The sequence below is a fragment of the Thalassophryne amazonica genome, chromosome 17 (assembly GCF_902500255.1).
Source record: "Thalassophryne amazonica chromosome 17, fThaAma1.1, whole genome shotgun sequence".
Classification (NCBI taxonomy): Eukaryota; Metazoa; Chordata; class Actinopteri; order Batrachoidiformes; family Batrachoididae; genus Thalassophryne; species Thalassophryne amazonica.
The window spans coordinates 53,254,382-53,273,937 of NC_047119.1; the positions used below are offsets into that span (position 1 = coordinate 53,254,382).

Below are 19,556 nucleotides of genomic sequence, written 5' to 3' on the forward strand. Positions count from 1 at the left end.
GGCATGTTTATCTTGTACATGGAGCATTTTCAGACTAACACAAACAACACTCAGGTGCAACATATGATACATGCAGTAGTATATAATACAGCACAGGTAAAACTCTTATAACTTTCTGCCATAGTCAGAAGTTTCTGTTGTGTCCTGGTGAAGTTATAGCTGTTATCAGCTATAGGCTCCACTGCCCCTGTGGTTTCTGATAGTATTGCTCACTGTCACAAAACTGACACAGAATGGAGGCTTTAGACCTCAGACAAGGTCGATGTTGGGTGTTTTCGTACCCCGAGCCAACAGGGGGCCAAAACTCTAAGACCTGGTATACTTGTATACAATAAATGATCTGTTTGGTTATATTTTGTGAAGACTACCTGCTAGTTCTAAGTTGGGCTCAGTGACAGCTTTGCCCATACTGAAGGAACAAAGTACTAAATCAAACATGCAGAATTGAGGCTATCAAGGACTTACTTTGATAATGTGGCTCTGCCCTAATTTCTGAATTCACTTCAAAATTTTAAATGCGTTTCTACTGTCAATCAGTATTTTCACAGTTGTGACAAAGATGGGAGGTGAAATATATATATAAAAAAAAAAAACCCACACACAAGGTTTTCCTACAAGTGAACTGTCTAAGTATGTTGTACAGTTGGTATCCATTTTAAGATGTAAAGTTGTTTGGCAGTGAAATGACAATTCCAGGCAGTCAAGGTTAAAAATTTTTATTTATCCAAATTCCAGACGAAGCAACATTCCCAAAAGTCTATTCTATAACTCAGGAAGATTAAACTGATGTATAAAAGAGCTAGGCATGTACGCGACATAAAAACACGATTGTCTCTGGTTGTAAAAGCTCAAAGTATTTAAAATGTAAATCCAATCATCCCATCAGTGATACATTTTAAAAGTTGAAGTTGTGCGACATCAAAGCTTTGAAAAACAGCTGCACAACGAATTCCAAAAAAAGACAAAACCCTAAAATATTTTCTAAGTGTAACAAACATTTAAACTGATTACATTGTTGAATGATAACAAAACACACTAAGAATAACACCACCTTTCTGTTTATTTCATTTTATCTTATATCGTCACATGCACACTCTCACTGAAAGTGGCGGCGTATGTCATCTGAGCGCCGGAGTCGAGGTTGTGTCAGACAAATCAAACTTTACAGCTCAGATAACTGGCTTTATGTTTTATTTTTTGGAAACTTACATGTCAATGACAATAATAATAATAATAAAGTTCCGATCTGGAACTACATGCCACTGCTTGAAGTCATTACAAACCCAAAACTTTTTTGTTTGTTTTGGTCCCCATTTAAAAACTAACTGTACAGTAGACGTTTTGGAATGTGAACAGAGCACTTTGATACGTGCGCAGCCCAAGTGACATTTCAGTTGGCAGATAATATCAGCTGAGATGAGCCTTTCACCAAAATATCAGTATTGGCATTATTTTTGCCAGTGTGAAAACTTATTTTACAGGCTACGCAACACAGAAATACTATGGCTGTTGGAAAAGGTGTCATTACATAGTTTGTCCAGCAGAGGGCACCTTGCCAGCATAGTTTTCATTTTCAAATCAGAGTGGTTTCTTTTTACAGCCATAACAGCCAAGTGGTCACCAAGTAGTAAGCTATACCGGCAGCTAAGTGGGGCCAAAATAGACAAGGTCTATTTTATGCAAAAGCTAAATAATGCAACTGCTACTCCAAGTAAAGACAGTAAGACCACAGTGAGACAACAGTGGTTGCTGGTGATTATTTATAATTAAGTTTGTGTTTAAACTGTAAAACGAATTTGCGTAAAATCAAATGTGTTATGTCCAAACAGTTCTTGCAACAACGAACAGCTTTCGTTCCTGCCCATTACAGAATACATGGCTTTTTCAAAATAAAAAAAAAATAAATTCCTTGCAGATGTAAAACAACCCCGGTTACTGATAATCACTAAAAATGATAACAGTCACAGGGGTCATTGTGCTCCATTACTGAGCAGCTTTGATGGTTTTTATTTTGTACTTTAGGTCTGTGAGGCAGTAAAGCTAAAATGAGCTGTTTTTATTACTTTTAAACATTATGACAGCTGAAAGATGAGATTTAAGCATTTTCATGTTGATGTACACGGACGACGTCTTCACAAAACATGCAGATTTGGTTATGTGCACGTGATTTAAGAGCCTTGACCTGTTCACTTCAACATTCAGAAATCTGAACTACAAGGCACTTTAAAATATGTGATTTCCCACAATGCACAGAGACACGCACATGTACACGCATAATAAAATCAAAGATAATCAGTGATTAAAGTCAACTGCAGCAGGATTCATCTGTCAGAGCTGAGGCCAGCAACGCAGAGCTAATGTCATGGCCGGAGATGGCGCTCTTCTCCATGTTGTCACCATCTCTTGGTAAAAGTTTAGATTAGGACAAAAGGAGACGGCGACCGTAACGTTTCAAACGATATGTAAGCAACAGCACCGTTGGCGCTGACTGACTTCTTCCAGACTTGCCAATCAAATCTATGACTCGGATGTGGGGTGACATTTACGTAAGATGAGCAAAAAAATAAAAATGCAGAGTGAAGAGATAAAATGAAATATCAGGTTTTACGTAATCAGTCATTTTGTTCAGGGCAAGAACAAAGTTTCTAAGAGTGTTTGCGTCAAATCTAGCAGATACAATTTTTTACATTGTTGCAGAGATGAGCTGTTACTGAGGCAACAAGCATCGTCAGCTCACTATGGTGACACATCACAAACTGTCACATGAGGTGCTGGGCCCTACAGCTCTGTGTCTGTGTATTTGTGGGGGTCGTAGTAGTTCCGTTTGGTCTGGTCAGCCAGCTGTTTGCGGTACTCTGCCTCATCGTTGTCGTCGTCGTGACCTCTTGGCTCGCCGTGTGGAGGCCTGGAGGAAGCCTGGGGCTCAGCACTGGAACTTGAACTGGTCAGAAGACACAGGTGCAGGGTTTATTTCCAGGCAGCAGCTTTTTGTAAGGGGAAGAATAAAATAAATCCCGTCACGTTAGTGTAACAGGTCATGCTCTCACCCTATTGGTTGAGGTCGATTGATATTGGGCTTTGGCAGTTTCACGGGGACGGCATAGATGTCCGGGTGCTTCTGGGCGATTTCCAGCTGAAGAGACCCAGTTATGCCAGAACAGATACATAAGAAAAAAAAGTGTTACTCCAAGCTCATTTATTTGCACAGCGTGCCTAATAAACCACAACAAAGAAATTCTGTATCCATAACAACAGTTCAAACAGCAGGATCATGCAAAAACTACTAAACCAATTTTCTTGAAAGCTGATCATAGCTAATATAAGAAAACACTTATTTTCTAATGTTCTTGAATAGCTTTAATATCAACAGATAAACTGCTGCACAAACTAGGAGCCTGACAGCCAAAAGGCTCCAGAGGAAATCTGCATCCTGCAACAGCAGAGAAGGAGAAGGCACATAAGGCTAAAGATGTTCAGCACAAGGGGCAGGTGCAGGACCATTTACAGCCTTGTACAGTAGTGTTCAGAATAATAGTAGTGCTATGTGACTAAAAAGATTAATCCAGGTTTTGAGTATATTTCTTATTGTTACATGGGAAACAAGCTACCAGTAGATTTAGTAGATTCTCACAAATCCAACAAGACCAAGCATTCATGATATGCACACTCTTAAGACTATGAAATTGGGCTATTAGTAAAAAAAGTAGAAAAGGGGGTGTTCACAATAACGGCAGCATCTGCTGTTGACGCTACAAACTCAAAACTATTATGTTCAAACTGCTTTTTTAGCAATCCTGTGAATCACTAAACTAGTATTTAGTTGTATAACCACAGTTTTTCATGATTTCTTCACATCTGCGAGGTATTAATTTTGTTGGTTTGGAACCAAGATTTTGCTGGTTTACTAGTGTGCTTGGGGTCATTGTCTTGTTGAAACACCCATTTCAAGGGCGTGTCCTCTTCAGCATAAGACAACATGACCTCTTCAAGTATTTTGACATATCCAAACTGATCCATGATACCTGGTATGCGATATATAGGCCCAACACCATAGTAGGAGAAACATGCCCATATCATGATGCTTGCACCACCATGCTTCACTGTCTTCACTGTGAACTGTGGCTTGAATTCAGAGTTTGGGGGTCGTCTCACAAACTCTCTGCGGCCCTTGGACCCAAAAAGAACAATTTTACTCTCATCAGTCCACAAACTATTCCTCCATTTCTCTTTAGGCCAGTTGATGTGTTCTTTGGCAAATTGTAACCTCTTCTGCACGTCTTTTATTTAACAGAGGGACTTTGCGGGGGATTCTTGCAAATAAATTAGCTTCACACAGGCGTCTTCTAACTGTCACAGCACTTACAAGTAACTCCAGACTGTCTTTGATCATCCTGGAGTTGATCAATGGGTGAGCCTTTGCCATTCTGGTTATTCTTCTATCCATTTTGATGGTTGTTTTCCATTTTCTTCCACACGTCTGTTTTTTTTTGTCCATTTTAAAGCATTGGAGATCATTGTAGATGAACAGCCTATACTTTTTTGCACCTGCATATAAGTTTTCCCCTCTCCAATCAACTTTTTAATCAAACTACGCTGTTCTTCTGAACAATGTCTTGAATGTCCCATTTTCCTCAGGCTTTCAAAGAGAAAAGCATGTTCAACAGGTGCTGGCTTCATCCTTAAATAGGGGACACCTACTATTATTGTGAACACCCCCTTTTCTACTTTTTTTTTTTTACTTTACTAATAGCCCAACTTCATAGCCTTAAGAGTGTGCATATCATGAATGCTTGGTCTTGTTGGATTTGTGAGAATCTACTGTAACTACTGGTACCTTGTTTCCCATGTAACAATAAGAAATATACTCAAACCCTGGATTAATCTTTTTAGTCACATAGCACTACTATTATTCTGAACACTACTGTACATCGGCCGCAAAACCTAGAAATCAGCTCCTCCAGTCACAGGGAGCCAGAACAGGTCTCATGTGATCGCAACTGAGCCTTACACAGCACTTTGAGCCAAAAATAACAGGCGCTTACTCGAGCTTTCTCTGCCTCCTGCAGCTCCAGAATCCTCTGAGCTTTGGCCAAGTGTTCCATCTTTTCAAAGGCTTTAATCTGAACAATATGGAAAATAAAAATTATAAAACATAATAACTCTTCATGGCATGACTTTAGAAATCATGTAAAGACATCGCACAGGGAAGATCTGTTTTATGGAAAAGCCCATTTAAGTCATGTAATGTTGCTTTTTATTCAAATCAAGCTGTCAAATGGCACAAAGTGAGTGTGAGAATGAAATAATGGAAGGAGAACGGCACTCTGATGGGTGACTATGGATCCAAATACAGATAAATTCAGATATTTCTGTTACCTGATCACTCAAAATCTATTTCATATCAGAAGCAAAACAAGTACAAAGGAAGAAAAAATAAAAATGAAATACTTTGAGTTGTACCAGAAAATGTGGATTCCTGAATGTTTCTTTAAAAGACAAAACGTTCATAAAAATACTTTGCTGTGAAATAAGTGTTTAGTTGTGACCTTTCCGATGAAGGAGCGACTGGCTGGGTCTTCCTCCTCCTTGGCAGGAGGCTCCGACGAAGAACTCGGGCGCACAGTGGGCTTTACAGCCACAGGGGGTGGAGCCGGTTTGGGCACCGCTGCCACATCACTGCTGATGGTGCTGCTGGAGTGCGAGTCAAAGCTCCGCGCCGAGTCGGTCCTAGCTTGAATCCGCAACTGTCGCAGCAACAAATGACAGAGGATGTTTTGTTTTTTTTTATTTGAAATCTTTGAAATATTAACATCACATTTTTATAACCCAAATCATAATAAACATGGTTAGCCATCAATTATCCACATTACTCTCCCCGTTGATAATGGCCTCAGAGTTCTAGAAAGACTAACCCTTAGAGCTTCAAACTATTCGTACGTGCTCGTATTATAGAATGACACTGTTGGTGACACTTCTGAAGGCATCGGTCATTGCTGCAGCGTTCAAAATCATTAGCTGTTAGCACACAAGTGAACCTGACATGATCAGATTTGCCTGCAATGTTGGAGAAGGAGGAGATGAAGAATTATCATCTCACCTTGGGAGGTTCAGGGACAAATGAAGGAGGAGGGCTGGGCTCTCTGTTCAGCATCTCTCTGCTGCCCGACTTCTTCATACGAGTGCGAGGTTCAGGGTGTGACTTCTGCACATGCACACACAAACAAGCTCAGAAAAGCAACACGGAAAGTTTTTTGTTGGTAAAAGCATCACCCAAAACATTTCTGCCCCCTAGTGGCTGTAAGTTGATGGATTAAAAAAATTGATCATTGCTTTTTGAGAATTCAATCAGGTACTTTAAAATAAAAAAATCATTTTTAGCCGTTTCTCGTGAGGCCTGACATTAAATCAGCCTCTCTAGGAGTAACGCTCAAACGGCAATATATATGTTCTAATAACCTCGTCTGGCAGCACGGGCTCTGAAGATCGACTGATGGCTGACACGGATTGTGGCTCATCCAACGGCTCGTCCAGTTCATTGTCGGTATAAGCTCCACCCTCATCTGCCGTATCATCGTAGTCGCTGGCCAACCTGCTGTCCATGCTCAGGTAGTCAGCGCTCATCGCAGACAGGTACGACATGCGGTCGTCATGGAGATCCAGGTCTTCCTCCGAACCGTCCAACTGAAGAGAAATGAAATGAGTCAAAGTAAGCAAAGTGTCAGAAAAAAAGAGAATGACAAGTTTTGCCGCAGATGAATGAGGCGTACCTTGCCCTCAGACACCCAGACGGCTCTGTCCTGCTGATCCCGGATTGAATCTTTCACGCTGCCGTACCATGCGTCGTTAGCCGAGTTCAGGTCAATCGTAGCTAAACACACACGCAGAAACATTAACACTCTGTCACTTCAAATACGCAATGTCTGTGTTATTCACACAGATCATCAACAGCGGTCCTGCCTCGCTCCGTTTCACAGTGTGGTGGCGACAGCAGCGGGCTGTCAGTCAGTGCTGCCACCTGGTGCTCATTTAAACATTTAACTCTCCGCTCCAATTATGCAACAAATCTGTTTGACAGATGAGTTTATCACATGAGCTTTCTTTATGACTGATCAGGTAGAACCTTCCACATAAACAATCTTCTCACGTCATCGTGCCAGTTTTCCTCCTGCCAACAGAGACAGTAGAAGGACGTACCCAGAGGATCGAGGGGGGTGGACCCCCACTCAGGGTAAAGGCCCACTTTTGAAAGCATTTGAGAATAATAATCACAAATACAAAAATAAGTAATAATATCAAAAACAATGAACTTATTTTCACAACTAAAAATCCGTTCAGTCAATATTACTCTGCAATGTCCTAATTTTACTACAATGCTGCACTAACTGGAATTGATGAGTCATAATGTATATGTTTAAAATAAATGAAAAACATTATAGAGCCAACGGATTGGAGCTGTTTCTTTCCCGGAATGTATGACAGAGTTGATATACTATCAAGCATTTATATTAGCTTGACTTTTAGCAGATATTCAAACATCCCTAATCAATACACAGTGCCAAACTTGACATTCTGGAAACAAAAATAAGAATACCAAGCTTATGAATTTTTAAAGTCAACGCTTGCTGATTTTTGGATTGCCAAATTTAAATTTTCTAAAAACTTTGTGGGTGAAAAAATGTTTTCATTTTATTCCCTAAAGCACCTTATGACTGTCGTGTATAAACAGGGGTGCACATAAGTGGTACTCATGGTGCTCGTGTGTGCGAAACAGCATTGATGCACAGCAGAGGGAAACACTTTTCCTACAACCTTGGCAAAAATTATGGAATCACCGGCCTCGGAGGATGTTCATTCAGTTGTTTAACTTTGTAGAAAAAAAGCAGATCACAGACATGACACAAAACTAGTCATTTCAAATGGCAACTTTCTGGCTTTAAGAAACACTATAAGAAATCAGGAAAAAAAATTGTGGCAGTCAGTAACGGTTACTTTTTTAGAGCAAGCAGAGGGGAAAAAATATGGACTCACTCAATTCTGAGGAAAAAATTATGGAATCATGAAAAACAAAAGAACGCTCCAACACATTAGTATTTTGTTGCACCACCTCTGGCTTTTATAACATCTTGCAGTCTCTGAGGCATGGACTTAATGAGTGACAAACAGTACTCTTCATCAATCTGGCTCCAACTTTCTCTGATTGCTGTTGCCAGATCAGCTTTGCAGGTTGGAGCCTTGTCATGGACCATTTTCTTCAACTTCCACCAAAGATTTTCAATTGGATTAAGATCTGGACTATTTGCAGGCCATGCCATTGACCCTATGTGTCTTTTTGCAAGGAATGTTTTCACAGTTTTTGCTCTATGGCAAGATGCATTATCATCTTGAAAAATGATATCATCCCCAAACATCCTTTCAATTGATGGGATAAGAAAAGTGTCCAAAATATCAACGTAAACTTGTGCATTTTACTGATGATGTAATGACAGCCATCTCCCCAGTGCCTTTACTTGACATGCAGCCCCATATCATCAATGACTGTGGAAATTTACGTTCTCTTCAGGCAGTCATCTTTATAAATCTCATTGGAACGGCACCATACAAAGTTCCAGCATCATCACCTTGCCCAACCCTTACCAAAAAGTAGTATATGCAAGTATGTTTCAAGTATACTTCTAGTTTACTTTTTATATACTTATCAGTACTATTTTTTGGTAAGGGAATGCAGATTCGAGATTCATCACTGAATATGACTTTCATCCAGTCATCCACAGTCCACGATTGCTTTTCCTTAGCCCATTGTAACCTTGTTTTTCTCCATTTAGGTGTTAATGATGACTTTCGTTTAGCTTTTCTGTATGTAAATCCCATTTCCTTTAGGCGGTTTCTTACAGTTCGGTCACAGACATTGACTCCAGTTTCCTCCCATTTGTTCCTCATTTGTTTTGTTGTGCATTTTCGATTTTTGAGACATATTGCTTTAAGTTTTCTGTCTTGATGCTTTGATGTCTTCCTTGGTCTACCAGTATGTTTGCCTTTAACAACCTTCCCATGTTGTTTGTATTTGGTCCAGAGTTTAGACACAGCTGACTGTGAACAACCAACACCTTTTGCAACATTGCGTGATGATTTACCCTCTTTTAAGAGTTTGATAATCCTCTCCTTTGTTTCAACTGACATCTCTCGTGTTGGAGCCATGATTCATGTCAGTCCACTTGGTGCAACCGCTCTCTAAGGTGTGATCACTCCTTTTTAGATGCAGAGTAATGAGCAGATCTGATTTGATGCAGGTGTTAGTTTTGGGGATGAAAATTTACAGGGTGATTCCATAATTTAGTCCTCAGAATTGAGTGAGTCCATATTTTTTTCCCTCTGCTTGGTCTAAAAAAGTAACCGTTACTGACTGCCACAATTTTTTTTTCTTGATTTCTTATAGTGTTTCTTAAAGCCAGAAAGTTGCCATTTGAAATGACTTTAGTTTTGTGTCATGTCTGTGATCTGCTTTTTTTCTACAAAATTAAACAACTGAATGAACATCCTCCGAGGCCGGTGATTCCATAATTATTGCCAGGGGTTGTACAATCAGTTGTTGCTTTCCTCTTATGAAGTGCTTCCCTTGTGTTTTCTGGTGTGCATCATTTATTATTAGCATGCACAAGCACCATGATTACCAGTTATGTGCATGCCTGTGTATAAATCATGAGTAGAACACTTATTGTTTCCTTTATATATGTACCGGTGAAAAGGTGTGCACAGGTCTTCCTCAGCCTGACTGCCTGCTCATACAGTTTGCGAGCACTGCGGCTGGATCCGGGCATCAGACGGTTCCTCATGGTCTTGACCCCTTGCTTGCTGTCTGGGTTCAGGAAAATAACGATGGGATACCACTGGGTGTAGTTTAACGTGTCCACAGCTTTTGGCGTGACATCCAACAGAGCATGTTGATCCTGAGGACATAACATGAATTTTAACACCTACATCAACAACACAAATTTACAGACAAGAATGTCGTATGTCAGTTTTATTCCAAATGTGTAAGAACTGATTTTATAACCGGGTCATAAACATTAATAAGTGCAAATAAATTGTAACAGACAAGTTTTTCAACAGTAAAAAATGAAAAAAAATATGCAGAAAATTTTTTTTCCCAAAATATAATGAATAAAGACTAATCTGACATTCTTATATCACAAACTTAATTAGAGAAATACTGTATTGGCCTGAATATAGAAGCGTGTTTTTCTCCTGACAATAAAAAGTAATTCCCTTTGGCTGCTCCCTTGTTTTCACTCATGTTTGTCACAGCAGATCCTAGGTGGATCTGTGTGTTGATTTGACACATTTTATACCAGATGCCCTTCTTGACGCAACTCCACATTACATGGAGAAATGTGGCAGGGGTGGGGTTTGAACAGGGAATTTTCTGCACAAAAACCAAGCGCACTAACCACTTGGCCACCTCTGCTTGGGAATACACCTGACAAATATAATTGTGGAGTAGACATTTACATTTTATATGCATTCACAACAGCAAGTGGTGATGAAAACCCTCAAAAAGAGTGTCTCCATCTTGCACTACTTTTTATTCGCAACCATCCACAAACACCAAGAACAAGTGAAAGTCATGGTGCTGAATGTTGCTTTTTCTACATTGTAATACCACAAATCCCTATCTACACAACTTTAACAACAGCACCACAAGAACCAGCATACAATAGTCACAAATAAGAATAAATCATAATTATTTGCATTTCTCCCAGAAGCTCTTGCAATTGTTTCCAAATCAGAAAAGAGGGGAAAAAAATCCAAACACTTGCTTGAGTGCTGTTGGTCACACAAATTAGTTGCCAAACTGCAAATTTAGTTCAACATGCAACCCATATTACTTTCACTACTTCAACTGCACAAGGAGAGAGTCAGCAGAATCACATCACGTTGTGTGCTGTGTACTTCAGCCTTTATCACCCTAAGAATTCTACAGCAGCCCCTCCTTATCAATAACAACATGTTAGGGTCCACCCACTCAGCAAGAGTGCAGAAAGCTTTTTTAAGAAAAGCATTTTCTTAAAAAAACTACTTGTGGGTGCTAGTAAACATTTTTTCCAAAAACGTGCCTTAAAAAGGGTTGTGGTGGGGGAGGTGGGTGTCTTAAAAACAGGGCAGTCTTATATTTAGGTCAATATCGTGAATAACCACATGAAACCAACAAACGTATGATTGGCTGTGACACAATAAAGATGCTTATTGGGTGCACTATGCATTATTTTATAGCACAACAGAAGAAGAATATCAGTGTGTAGACCAACACCTGGGGGAGGGGCATCAAAGTGATACAAATCCCCACTTCCCGACCAGAACCTTAAGAATAAAAATCAGGGCAAAAAAAGGGATACCGAGATGGGGAAATTTGGATTTTAACCTCAAGTTGAAGAGATAAGGTTTGAATCCAGGCAACCCTGTGCACAACCTATCATGTGACCAGCTTTTGGCCAGATAGTCCAAACCTGCCGAGTGTCGTACCTGCTCAATGATGTGTCGAATGGTGTTGAGTCTGACCACCCCTGAGGATTTCTCACTTCCTGCGTCCTTGGGCTCAGTTTCTGAAGACAAATTATTCACACTTCAGAAGACAACTGTGCACAAAACACCTTTTATTGGTATTGATTCAGAAACATTTTCTGGACCAATACTTGCACAGTGACCCACCTAGACCACCAAGATCTGACTGTAAAACACTGAACAGTAAGTACAGTTTGTAGTTTGTTTGTTTTTTTTTAAGACTAAAGGCTGATGATACTTGCAAGCACTTACTGGCAATGACAAACTCATTTGGCATGTCGCTGGCCAGTTTTTCATTGATGGCATCAGAAATGGGTCCAAATATCACCACAGGTCTCTTAAAACCAGCTGAAAATAAATACAAATTTAGTCACAAATATACAAGCGCTCTGAGCGTCTGATGCAGATGGAAAAGTGCTATAAAAATGCAGTCCATTGACAACAAAGACAAGATGGAATCTATTATTCAACTAAAAAAAAAAAAAGCTACTAACTAAAACTTCCTACACCAGGGATGGGCAACTTTAATGACAGAGACGGCCACATTTTTTTTCCCCAACTATACCGGGGGCCACACTATATCTCTGAATTTTCATCATACGCTGCTTCATATAAACATATTTTTATTATTACAAAAACAAAGTAACACATATATTGTAGCAATTAATAATGTTTGTTGTACTTGTTTTCACAATTTTTAACATTCAAAATGCATGTATTTTTATTTTTAAAAAAGTGCAATAACAATTAAGTGCAGAACTCTATCACAAAGTGCAACAACTATCATTTCTGTTTGCTATGGCTTTGAACTATTTTTTACACAGCCCTCCTACTCCACATGAAGTTTCAAGTAAGGTCCTGAAAAGACACTGCCTCACCTGCACCTGGCTCAGCAACATTTGTCGTAATGAGATACCTGTTGCCTCCCCTGCTGCTGCACAATATACTGAATGTCAATGTCAATTTCTGTGCTTCCAATTTGCATGAGCTGGAACAGAGTTTCATCTGTCAGCCTGTTTCTCTCTTTTGATTTAATGTGCTTCATTGTTGAAAAGCTGCTCTCGCAGATGTAGGTGCTCCCAAACATGCTGGCCATGGAAAGTGAAAAATCTCGAAGCAACGGGAAACGGGACTCGGGTAACAGTCTCCAGAATGAAATCCCCTTCTCATTTTTCTGTGACTGAAAGAAAGGGTCCGACTGTAGTTTGCACAGTTCCAGCTGCAACTCCATGGGTTGCTCACTGACAGCAACAGAGGGGGGCCATGAATAGCGCAACTCGTGGCTGCACGGCGTGGAAGTCTTGGAAACGCTCACTGAACTGCTGCAGCAGAGTTTCTATGTCGGCTCTGTACTTTGGGAATATTTTCTCACATTCAGGGACATCTCTGCACATCTCTTCGCAGGACGGAAAGTGTGACAGATTTGGAGACGCGGATGAGAAACAGTCTCTGAACAGTTCCAGTTTGCGCAGAAAGGCGCTCATGTGTGCGTACAGGTCCGACACAGTTTGGCATCTGCCCTGCAGCTGTATGTTAAGATGATTTAAATGTGAGGTGATATCACAAAGAAAAGACATGTCGCACAGAAAAGCTGTATCCCGGAGTCTGCAGCAATATGCACTCGTATCACAGCGAAGACAGTCCTCCAAAAACACGGAGTTCAGTGCGCAGGGCAAAAAACCTTTCCAAACACTTTCCGCAGCTCATCCATCTGATGTCAGTGTGCATCTGTAAATCCCCATAGGCAGCATTCACCTCTTCCAAAAAAAGCAACAAATTTTCTGTGATTGAGAGCCCTGTTACCCCCTCGAATAAGATTAGTAACTTTGGTCACTAAATCCACGACATGGCTGAAGTTAATTGTCTTTGCGCAGAGGGCCTCCTGTAAATTAAAAATAAATAATATTAAGTCTATGAAAATAGTCTTAATTAATTATAAATTCATTAAATAGAATTGAATCAATCATTGCCTACCTGATGTATGATACAGTGCAGTACGGGGCAGTCAACTCCGCTCTGATGGAGGAGCCCTGCAAATCTGGTGCGTCTTCCATGCATGGACGGTGTGCCGTCGGTCACATTGGCTGAAAGCTTGCTGAAGCCCCCATGCTCATTTACTACAGTTTTTACTGCGTTGAATATATCTGTGCCCTTTGTGGTATCATGCAAAGACACCAGTTTCAGTAATTCCTCATGCACTTCAAATGAACTGTCAATGGTTCTTGTGAAAACAAGGAGCTGGCTCACATCTGTCACATCTGTACTCTCATCCAGTGCCAGGGAGAAATATCTGCAGTCCTTAATGACGTCATTTAGCTTTTCCTCAACATGTCTTTGAATATCGAAAATTCGTCGTGTCACTGTGCGACGAGACAGAGACACTGTTTCAAAGTTTTTAGCCATGTTGTCATCTCCGAAAGATTTAGCCATCTCTCTTGCACAACACTTCACCATCTCGCCGTCGGATGCTTTAGCGAGCTCAAGGGTAACAGCATAAGACGCCTTGAGAGCTGACTCCTGTACAGTGGTAGTTCTGGTGAAAAGGCTCTGCTGTCGGTGAATTTTCCCTTTGAGGTCAGCAACCATAGCGGCTCTAGCAGCTCCGGTGTATTTTTCGCATTTGTCTTTGTGCGTGGTGTTGTAGTGGCGACTTAAATCGAAATCGAAATCCATTATGGAGCTGGTGGAAGAAGTGAAGGCTCTCCGGATCCAGAATGCCGAGAAAGACCGGCGTCTGGTGTACCTGGAGAACCGTGTTGCGGAGTTGGAACAGTACACAAGGATGAACGACGTTATTATTACAGGAATTCATATTAAACCTCGATCCTACGCACGGGCGGTGTCAGAAGACAGCGGAGGGGAGGCCAACGAGCAGGAGGCCAGCTCAGTGGAACAACAGGTGGCTGACTTCCTGCAATCTAAAGGTATTCAAATGGACTGTAATAACATTGAAGCATGCCACCCCCTGCCCAGGAGAGAGGATGGAGACAAGCGAGCAGTTATAATGAGGTTTGTCAACAGAAAACATAAAATGGCATTGTTAAAACAGGGACGGAAACTCAAAGGAACAAACGTATTCATCAATGAACATCTGACCAAAAGAAACGCAGACATCGCCAGGAAAGCTCGTTTCTTAAAAAAGCAGGGAAAAATTCAACAGACATGGACATCCAACTGCAAAACATTTATCAAATTGAATGGAACACCAGAACAAGCGAAGGTTATGGTAATCAGGAACATCGAGGATCTGGACAAATATGACCAATAAGGTATGAGGACACAAACACATCACAACACCATGACACAGACCAGAGGAACCTATTCATCTACTACCTATTCATCTACATCTGGAGACAAGAAGAATATAACTCAAAGGATTGCTGATCATGGAAAAGTAGAACTGAGAACATTTAAATACACAGACCACAATGTACTGGACTTGGAGCACGATATAGACCCGGACAATAATTTCTTCTCAAATATCAATGACAGTTGTTGCTATTATACAGATGAACAGTTTAATCAGATCATTAGAACGGATAACAAATTATCAATAATCCATTTCAACAGCAGAAGTCTATATGCAAACTTTAACAACATTAAAGAATATTTAAGTCAGTTTAAAAAAATATTTAACATAATTGCTATATCAGAAACATGGATCAATGAAGATAAAGGAATGGATTTTGAACTGGATGGATATGAATTTAATTGTGTAAACAGAAAGAATAAGAGTGGAGGAGGAGTGGCTGTGTATGTGGATAAGAACATGGATAATAAAATAGTAGACAATATGACAACTGTGATTGATAACTTATTAGAATGTATAACTATTGAAATATGTGAAGAAAAAAGCAAAAATGTATATGTAAATGTCAGCTGTATATATAGAGCACCAGGATCTTGTATTGAAACATTCACTGACTGTATGGGAAAAATGTTCTCAAAAACTAATCAAAAAACTGTGTTCATTTGTGGTGATTTAAATATTGATCTGCTCAATCCAAATAAGCATAAAATAACAGATGAATTTATCAGTATAATGTACAGTATGAGTTTATATCCAAAAATCACCAGGCCAAGCAGAATTACATCCCATAGTGCTACCTTAATTGATAATATATTCAGCAATGATATTGAGAATAACACTGTGAGTGGATTATTAATCAATGACATTAGTGATCATCTACCAGTTTTCATCGTTTATAATAGAAACCATCGGCGGAATCAGCCAGAGGAGAAAATAAAATACAGGCGAGTGCGGACAGAGGAAAACATGAACACACTAAAGAAGGATTTACAGGAGCAAAACTGGGAAAAGGTATACAGTGAAAGTGATGTTGATAGTGCATATGAAACTTTTTTACAAATATTTACATCATTATATGATAAAAATTGTCCAATTAAACAAGACTACAGAAAACAAAAAATCCAAGCTCGACCATGGATGACGAAAGGGTTACGAAATGCATGTAATAAGAAAAATACACTGTATAGAGAATTCATAAAACTAAAGACTAAAGAGGCAGAAAATAGATATAACAAATACAAAAATAGATTAACTAATATTATACGGGTATGTAGGAAGGAATATTACAGTAACATATTATATAATAACAAAAACAATATTAAAGGAATATGGGATATATTAAATAGCATTATCAAAAATGGTAATAAAAAACAGAGTTACCCTCAGTATTTCATTGATAATAATGTCAAGAAGGAAAATAAGGATGAGGTAGTCAACAGTTTTAATAATTTTTTTGTAAATATTGGACCAAGCTTGGCAGAAAAAATTCCCGATTCCCAACCTGAGGATTGGGATAATAATCTCATAGAAAGAAATCCCTGTTCAATGTTCCTCACAGCAGTGGATGGAAAAGAAATTATAGACATTGTGAATAATTGTAAATATAAAACATCTACTGATTTAAATGAAATTGATATGGTGGTGGTAAAACAGGTCATTGAATGGATTGTAGAACCATTAACATACATCTGTAACTTATCATTTCAAACCGGTAAATTTCCCAATCAAATGAAAATAGCTAAGGTTGTGCCGCTGTATAAGACTGGGGATAGACACCACTTCACAAATTATAGACCTGTTTCTTTGTTTCCACAATTTTCCAAATTATTAGAAAAGTTATTCAATAATAGATTAGACAAATTCATAAATAAACATAAATTACTTACTGATAGTCAATATGGATTCAGAGCACATAGTTCAATATCACTTGCATTAATAGAATCAGTTGAGGAGATTACAAACGCCATAGACCACAAATTACATTCAGTTGGAATATTTATAGACCTTAAAAAGGCTTTTGATACAATCAATCATGACATATTAATCAATAAACTTGAACAGTATGGGATTAGGGGGTTGGTGTTGCACTGGGTGAGAAGCTACTTAAGTAACAGAAAACAGTTTGTGAAGTTGGGGGAATATACATCATCATGCTTGGACAATGCTTGTGGCATCCCACAGGGGTCAGTATTGGGTCCAAAACTGTTTCTAATTTATATAAATGATATTGTCAATGTTTCCAAAATATTAAAATTAGTATTATTTGCAGATGACGCAAGCATTTTTTGTTCAGGGGGGGATTTGCAGGAGTTACTGAGGAGGATCAGTATAGAAATGGGAAAATTGAAAATATGGTTTGACAGAAACAAATTATCATTAAACTTAAGTAAAACAAAATACATGTTATTTGGCTATTGTAATACAGACATACAGGTTCAGTTACAAGTCGAGGGGGTAGATATTGAAAGGGTACATGAAAATAAGTTTCTGGGGGTGATAATAGATGATAAGATAAACTGGAAGACTCATAAAACATATACAAAGTAAACTGTGAAGAAGCATTTCAGTTCTAAACAAAGCGAAACATATTCTGGACCACAACTCACTCCGCATTCTTTACTGCTCACTGGATTTACCATATTTACAGTACTGTGCAGAGGTATGGGGTAATACTTATAAAGGTACAACACAATCACTATCAGTAATGCAGAAAAGAGCTATAAGAATTATTCATAATACTGGCTATAGAGATCATACAAATCCACAATTTTTACAATCCAAATTCTTAAAATTCACAGACTTGGTTCATTTTCAAACAGTACAAATTGTGTATAAAGCAATAAACAATTTACTTCCAGCAAATATTAAAAATATGTTTTTTAACAGATCAGGGGATTACAGTCTGAGGGGGAAATTTAATTTAAAGCATCAGTGGGCACGAACATTAAAAGGTTTCTGTATTTCTGTCTGTGGGGTGAGGATGTGGAACAGATTGGGAGTGGGGCTCAAGCAATGTCCAAGCATGAACCAGTTCAAACAGCGGTACAAAAATATGTTTTTTTCTAGGTATAGGGAGGAGGAAGGGTAATGAGGGTTAGGGTGTTTTTGTTTTTTGCTTCGGCTTGTAAATATATAGTATTTTGTATGTAAGTAGGTATGTGTAGGTGTATATTTATGTTTGTGTGTATATATATATATATATATATATATATATATATATATATTAATATCGGTTTAGGTGTGTAGGAATCTATGTGTATATGTGGCAAAGGGTATTACTGGTTGTGGGGAAGAAGGGGTAGGGATAAATAAGCTGATGCTTCACCCTACCCCTTTTCGGACATGTTGGGTACACAGTAGGAACTTTTTTGTTGTTGTCTTTACTGATCTATCTTGTAATTGTTGTTGTATCAAATGTTCGAAATAAACAGTTTTCATTCATTCATTCATTCATTCAAATCTTTCATGGCTGATTTTTTTCAAGACACACTAAACACACTGATTTGCCTTTGAACTCTGAAGAGGTAATCTGTTTCCCATCTTGCCTGAAAGATGCGGTTTTCCTGGTCAAGTTTTCGTTTTGGCGCAGACATCTCTGTTGCTCGAATGAATAGCTTAGCATTAGCTACTCCCTGTGTTCAATGAAGAAGAGAGCAGCTACTTGCTTAGATAAAGGTCTCTTGCACATCTAGCGGTTGGAGGCAAAATTACACCTGTGGTCAAAAGCAGTGAAGCCAGCGATTAAAAATTAGTTATTAATTAGAAATTAATTCGCGGGCTGCACCAAGTGATGCTGAGGGCTGCCAGTTGCCCATCCCTGTCCTACACCAAGTGTCATATAAAACATTAAGATGAAAAAGGAAATCAAAAATCAAATGTGTGGCTACCTTCACGTAAGACAACTCGCTCGTAGGCGGGGAATCGCGTGACAACTGGAGCAGCACTCAAGTCTTCACGGCTCTTGCGGATATCCTTCTTCTTCGCTGCCCTTTGACCCCTCAGCCTCCAGAAGTCCCCTCTGTCATTCCCTGACGCGGCCCGAGCAGCATTCTGGACATTGGCCATTTGCTCTGCTCTGTTAGGCATTAAAGAATAAACAATCAAACAAAAAAAGCAGATGAAACACTCCGACACCTCCCTGGACAGGACACCGGTCTGTCACAGGCTACTTCCCCAGCCAAAGTCAGTCCCCATTTTCAGCTGGGTAGACTCAGATGATGCTTTTTTTTTTTTTTTTTTTTTTTTACAGACACGTGATCATTCAGTTAAGCAGAATAACTCCAAAAAAGGAATGTTCCTATCATTGTTCCTATATCAAAGGCATTTCATGTGATTGGTAAATACTTATAACTGAGATAAATTCTAGTAAAACCACAGTCAACTGCAATTCCAGAACTTCAGTGTGTCCAAAGTATAATCTGAGGAGCCATTGACATTTATTATAAGTAGTAAAGCTATTTTTGTGACTGAAATACGAGTTCACAGTCAGACTGGGAGCGTGATCGATCTCTACACATCAAATTATTTCAACAGATTAATCTCAGTGTAGAATTAAAAAGAGCGGACATAATTTAAATCTAGTGACTGATAAAATTTTACGGCCTAATCAGCAGTCAGAGGCTTGTGCCACCCGACTGCAGCTTAATCAGATGATTAACTGTGTGCTAAAGCGAGAACACAACAGCTAAAT

The 19,556-nt window shown here is 39.2% G+C and overlaps 1 protein-coding gene across 6 annotated transcripts in view; it reads right to left on the reverse strand.

The window, feature by feature from the left end:
* Window positions 1-700: 700 nt before the first annotated feature.
* Window positions 701-19,556, reverse strand: part of tjp2a (tight junction protein 2a (zona occludens 2)) — a 70,824-nt gene continuing 51,968 nt past the window's right edge. For 5 of the 6 annotated variants that reach the window (XM_034191914.1, XM_034191912.1, XM_034191913.1 and 2 more), the window contains 11 exons: window positions 18,754-18,941; window positions 11,809-11,904; window positions 11,518-11,597; window positions 9,734-9,944; window positions 6,768-6,868; window positions 6,457-6,681; window positions 6,098-6,202; window positions 5,547-5,744; window positions 5,043-5,120; window positions 3,048-3,133; window positions 701-2,941 (listed from right to left, as the gene is read on the reverse strand). In XM_034191914.1, coding sequence (XP_034047805.1) covers window positions 2,779-2,941; window positions 3,048-3,133; window positions 5,043-5,120; window positions 5,547-5,744; window positions 6,098-6,202; window positions 6,457-6,681; window positions 6,768-6,868; window positions 9,734-9,944; window positions 11,518-11,597; window positions 11,809-11,904; window positions 18,754-18,941 — 1,531 coding nt within the window. In that variant the 3' untranslated portion in view covers window positions 701-2,778. Of the gene's footprint in view, window positions 2,942-3,047; window positions 3,134-5,042; window positions 5,121-5,546; window positions 5,745-6,091; window positions 6,203-6,456; window positions 6,682-6,767; window positions 6,869-9,733; window positions 9,945-11,517; window positions 11,598-11,808; window positions 11,905-18,753; window positions 18,942-19,556 lie in introns of all 6 variants that reach the window. The other variant, XM_034191910.1, reaches the window with a different exon arrangement.